General features: G+C 43.1%; 1 protein-coding gene across 1 annotated transcript in view; it reads left to right on the forward strand.

The window, feature by feature from the left end:
- Positions 1 to 5315, forward strand: part of ABHD4 (abhydrolase domain containing 4, N-acyl phospholipase B) — a 29460-nt gene extending 24145 nt beyond the window's left edge. Inside the window, exons 5-7 of the mRNA XM_069761388.1 lie at positions 483 to 594; positions 671 to 857; positions 4827 to 5315. Of these exons, the coding sequence (XP_069617489.1) occupies positions 483 to 594; positions 671 to 857; positions 4827 to 4916 (389 nt within the window). The 3' untranslated portion in view covers positions 4917 to 5315. The remainder of the gene's footprint in view (positions 1 to 482; positions 595 to 670; positions 858 to 4826) is intronic.
- Positions 5316 to 6000: the final 685 nt, after the last annotated feature.

Raw genomic sequence — 6000 nt, forward strand, 5'->3', positions numbered from 1 at the left:
GATAGGGCAGGTTGAAGCGCAGTTAGGGCGAAACGGCCATCGTCCACAGAAGGCATCCACCTCTCCCCCGCTGTACCCGTTTTAATGAATTGAATAAAGGTGCCGGCAGTACATTCTCCTTTACGTACAAACTGCAGATATTTGCAGAGTTTTAAAGATGATCTGTGTTGTATGGCATAATAAGGGACATTCTGCTTAGTTTCTGTTCTGTCCAGTGAGGTGATTCATTTATGGGTACAGGTTTTACATTCAGAAGGAAACGGTTCTGTATAAGAATGAATATCCAAAGCGACCACCTCTGGTTACCCGCACTGTGAACTGCCTTCCAGTGACCCTCAGCCAAAGAAATGGGGTTACCTTGCATTTGTCATGGATGCCCTATATTCATTTCGGACCCTTCCACCTTAATGTCTGTTTTTTTTCGATTTCTACTTTTGCTAAAACTGTAATAACTCAGATGCTATAAAACTGTGTTCTGCCAGGTCCCAGACTGGTGCAGAGATTTCGCCCAGATCTGAAGAGGAAATTTGAAGAGTTTTTTGATGATGACACCATCATGGAATATATTTACCATTGTAATGCCCAAAGTCCAAGGTATGGTGGTTGCCATGTGTGTTTAGTAATTTATCATGATACTTTTGTTCAGCTCATTCCTTTATTTTTCTGATAGTGGTGAAAGTGCCTTTAAAGCCATGATGGAAAGGTTTGGCTGGGCCAAGCGCCCAATGATGCCGCGTCTCCAATTAATTCCAAAGGACCTTCCAATCACATTTATCTATGGAGCGGAGACCTGGATTGATCAAAATACAGGTGAAAAGGCCAAGATTCTCCGACCGGACTCCTATGTGAACACTTTGGTAAGCGTTGCATGAAACTGAGGAGTTCTCCACCCATGTTTGGGGCTGTACTTAAAGGGGTTGACTCATGAACAAAGTACATTTTAATCAATAGATCTTAGAATAATAACAAGTTCCACAATTTGATGTGTCTAAAAATAAAATGTTCCTGTGCTGAGATAATCTTATAAATGTTCCCCTGCTGTGCACTGTGTAATGTCTGTGTCTGACTGTGCAGGAACGTGGTCTGATCATACCACATCTCCTGGGCAGGGGAGGAAGAAAAAGACAATACAGACATTACTGCTGGGGATTGCAGCTGATTCTGTGAGGTGAAGCATTTACCTCCCTTTAAAAAATGTTTACAGCATGGGATAAAAAATAATTATTTATTTGAGGTAAACATTTTTTAAAAACAGGCAGGGAAATGCACCGAATGGCAGGACTTGGGTTGAACAGTCATCCTGTTATGACAGTCTCTTTAATTTCCTAGTGTAGAATACAGAGGGAATAAATCTATTACTGGTGTCCCTCTGTAGTGTGTAGTATACACACAGCTCTGCTACATGCATGTGTAGTATACACACAGCTCTGCTACATGCATGTGTAGTATACACACAGCTCTGCTACATGCATGTGTAGTATACACACAGCTCTGCTACATGCATGTGTAGTATGCACACAGCTCTGCTACATGCATGTGTAGTATGCACACAGCTCTGCTACATGCATGTGTAGTATGCACACAGCTCTGCTACATGCATGTGTAGTATGCACACAGCTCTGCTACATGCATGTGTAGTATGCACACAGCTCTGCTACATGCACGTGTAGTATGCACACAGCTCTGCTACATGCACGTGTAGTATGCACACAGCTCTGCTACATGCACGTGTAGTATGCACACAGCTCTGCTACATGCACGTGTAGTATGCACACAGCTCTGCTACATGCACGTGTAGTATGCACACAGCTCTGCTACATGCACGTGTAGTATACACACAGCTCTGCTACATGCACGTGTAGTATACACACAGCTCTGCTGCATGCACGTGTAGTATACACACAGCTCTGCTACATGCACATACAGACATACGCACGCAGTACATTACCACATTTTGCAGTTCCTTATTGGCACCTGAACAAGCTAAACAGCTGAAGCACCTTCCACACAAGTCAAGGACTTTTCAGGTCATGTGAGTAGTCCCGTGACTTGAAAAGTCCTTGAATGAATCAGCTGGAAGATCCTTCAGCTGCTTTTCTCCTGTATACGCCGATCATTCCTTGTAGCTTCCTCTGCTGCTCACAAGACAGTAGCTTTGTGATCGGTAAGGACACAGTGTCAGCGTTCTCCTCTCTCACAAGAAGCTTCCTCTAGACTGTTAAGACACACACTCTCTGTAGCAAGAGTTTTTCTTGTTAAGTGTATCTTGTAGTCTGAAAAATACAGCAGTTTTTTCTTTTGCTGTGAGCTATTATTACAACCTATCACAACTGAGCGCTGCTCCCCACCCTGTTCGCTTCCATCACCAATTGCCTGACTTTCAGGGATGGCTGACTCCTCAATTACGACTCTTTAACCTCTTCATGCTGCAGCCCGTTTTCGTTTTTGCCTTTTCGTTTTTGTTCCCCTCCTTCCCAGAGCCATACGTTTTTTTATTTTTCCTTCAATATGGCCATGTGAGGGCTTATTTATTGTGGGACGAGTTGTACTTTTGAACGACATCATTGCTTTTACCATGTCTTGTACTAGAAAACGGGAAAAAAATTCCAAGTGTGGTGAAATTGCAAAAAAAGTGCAATCCCACACTTGTTTTTTGTTTGGCTTTTTTGTTAGGTTCACTAAATGCTAAAACTGACCATTATGATTCTTCAGGTCATTACGAGTTCATAGACACCAAACATGTCTAGGTTATTTTTTTTATCCAAGTGGTGAAAAAAAATTCAAAACTTTGCAAAAAATAAATAAAAACGCGCCATTTTCCGATACCCGTAGCGTTTCTATTTTTCGTGATTTGTGGTCGAGTGTGGGCTTATTTTTTGCACGCCAAGCTGATGTTTTTAATGATTCCACTTTTGTGCAGATACGTTCTTTTGATCCCCCGTTATCGCATTTTAATGCAATGTCGCGACGACCAAAAAACGTAATTCTGGAGTTTTGAATTTTTTTCTCGCTACGCTGTTTAGCGATCAGGTTAATGGTTTTTTTATTGATAGATCGGGCGATTCTGAACGCGGCGATACCAAATATGTATGTTTGATTTTTTTTTTTTTTTGGATGGGGTGAAAGGGGGTGATTTAAACTTTTATATTTTTTTAATTTTTTTCATATTTTTTAAAACATTTTTTTTTACTTTTGCCATGCTTCAAAAGCCTCCATGGGAGAGTCTAGAAGCTGGCACCACTCGATTGGCTCTGCTACATAGCAGCGATCATCAGATCTCAAGGACCTCTATGGTTACTATCCTGACGCATCGCTGACACCCGATCATGTGACGGGAGTCGGCGATGCGCTCATTTCCAGCCGCGCGGCCAGAAGCGGTAGTTAAATTCCGCTATCAGCGTTTGACAGCGGCATTTAACTAGTTAAGGCTGGGTTCCCATTGCGTTATGGGAACGCGCTTAACGGACAGCGTTGCACGGCGAAATTAACGCCGTGCAACGCGTCCGTTAGCGCGCCCATTCACGGCAATGGGAACGCGCAGCACTAGCGCCTGCCATGTTCGGCACGCGCTAGCGACGCGCCGGTGTTTCCTGGCGCGCCGCGGACGCTGCTTGCAGCGTCCGAGGTGCGCCCGCGGTCCGTTCCCCGCTCTCGCAGATCGGGGATCTGCAAGAGCGGGGACGTTACCGCGACCCCAGGACGCGGCCCCATTAAAAACATTGCGTTAGCGCAACCCGCTAGCGCTAAACGGGTTGCACTAACGCCATGTGACCCTAGCCTAATAGTGGCAGGTGGATCGCGATTCCACCTGTCGCTATTGCGCGCACATGTCAGCTGTACATAACAGCTGACCTGTCGCGACTTTGATGTGGGCTCAGCGCCAGAGCCCACATCAAAGGGGGAGACACGACATGCGCCGCACTAGTACGGGGCATGTTGTGAAGGGGTTAAAAAGGCACATTTAATTGTTACAATATACTCCAGCTCCCCAGGAATGATGTGTTTTGTATGCCTGAAAAATTTTCTGCACAAATATTTGCGACATTTTAGTGAAACATGCACTAAAAATTACAAAACCGTTTAAGGCAGTGTGCCCACAGAGTCTTTAGTAAGTTTTTGACTTTGCGTATTTTCACTGCGCCAAAAAGGCAGCGTCTTACAATCTCCTGTCCACTGTATTTTTTTATCATTTTTTACTTCTTAGTGTAAACTAAGCTGTTGTCCGTGTTTCAGATCCGCCACGTGTCAATTTCTCTCGCGAGTACGCCAAGTTTTCTGTGCCGATTTTTCTTTTTCATAGACCTGCACTAGATGCATTGAAAATGCATTAAATCCGCTTATAACTATATCAATAATGTTTTGTAAATCCAAATGCCAGGAAGTATAAAACAACAAAGCAGCTTTATTTGCTATACGGCATACCAAACAAAAATGATGTAAAAAAAACAAAACAAAAACAATGAAAAAAACTGTAAGTACCTAATTTACATAATAGGCCCAGCAATTCTACAACATCAAAAACATACCAAAATCTCATCATAGGAACATAGCCTAAAGGCAGAGATGAAATGCTCTTTTGACTTGCTTGCCACTTTGTGTATTTCTAAGGTCTGCAGCTATGGTGTGGTGATCAGAAAGCATTGGTAGTACTACAAGCTCCTAGTAATAATCCGTATTCCTGGTGAATAAATGGCGGCCTGTACGGTTTTGGATATATACACTGGTTTACAATTTCTTAGTAAAAAGTGATAGAAAATACATTTCTCTTGGAATAAAGAACTACGTTGAATTCTTCCTTAACTTGCCTGTAATTGTGTTCTCCTCAGGCCATCAGAGGCGCCTCTCACCATGTCTATGCAGACCAGCCGGGAGTCTTCAACGCCATGGTGGAGGAGATCTGTGACGCCGTGGATTGAGAAATGCTGAAAGAAATCTGTCTTCTAATGCCGACAAAATCCTGCACCACATAGGCCGACTGTTTGCTGACCTGTCTGCTGGTGACTGGATAGAAGAGTCGTCTTACAGTGCCGTAGTGATGTCCCTTTAAGCATCAACACCCGTTTTTGGTGACATTCACCAACCTCTCTGCTTCTGTTCAGCTCTGTGTCTTAAGAGTGGGGTAGGCTGCTCCTTTTGAAAATTTCTTACTGAACGGAAATCCGAATTCACACTACTGATGTAAGAAGAAAAAAAAATCAAAATATATATAGAGCTATCAATATTTGGCAGTTTAGCACTTAAAGCACTAAATAATAAAAAAATGGTTTTAAAGCTGCTGATTTTTCGCAGATAGTCCTACTTTTGACCAAGTTACTAAAAGAAGCACAAATAATGGTTCTTGAATGAAGGATTTGTACTGTAGGTAAAAAGCTGTCCCTAACCTGAGGGTCTCACCATGATTGTTGAATGAACTACCTCTTTTAAGGTATCAGTGATTGTACAAATCGATGTTAAAGATGGATATTGTGCCATTTATTGTCAGTTTGCCACGTATTGTGTGTTTTGTGAGTTCATTATGCCAGTTTTTACCATTTGTAATCCTGCTGTCTTTAGCGTTGAAGGTCGCCAGCTAAATCAAACCCTTTCTATCGCCCTCCAGCTACAGACGGGGCACTGACTGGTTTAGCGGTACATCTTAAGGCACCACTTTAGGTTTTTTCTTTCCCAGCACTGGCATGGCAAGACTAATGTAAGGGTCCTGACCCTAGTATTATACTTACCAACTGCTGTCATCAGCTCTTCCCGGGATCAGCCTGGTCCTCTACCATCATTTTTTGATCACCGCTTCTGACTGACCGTAAGTTAAAGGTAAAAGTCACTAGCTCTCGAAGTAAATCTGTAAAGTTCTCATAGACTTAGATTGTGATGTGACTTCCAGATCGTCCACCAATCACTGGAGCGATCCGGCAGATCACAACCTGCAGAAGACTGACCAGAGCGGCACTGAGAACAGATGAAGACAGCAACTCGAAAGTATAAGGCTAGGTTCATATTGCGTTA

The sequence above is a fragment of the Ranitomeya imitator genome, chromosome 1 (assembly GCF_032444005.1).
Source record: "Ranitomeya imitator isolate aRanImi1 chromosome 1, aRanImi1.pri, whole genome shotgun sequence".
Lineage (NCBI taxonomy): Eukaryota > Metazoa > Chordata > Amphibia > Anura > Dendrobatidae > Ranitomeya > Ranitomeya imitator.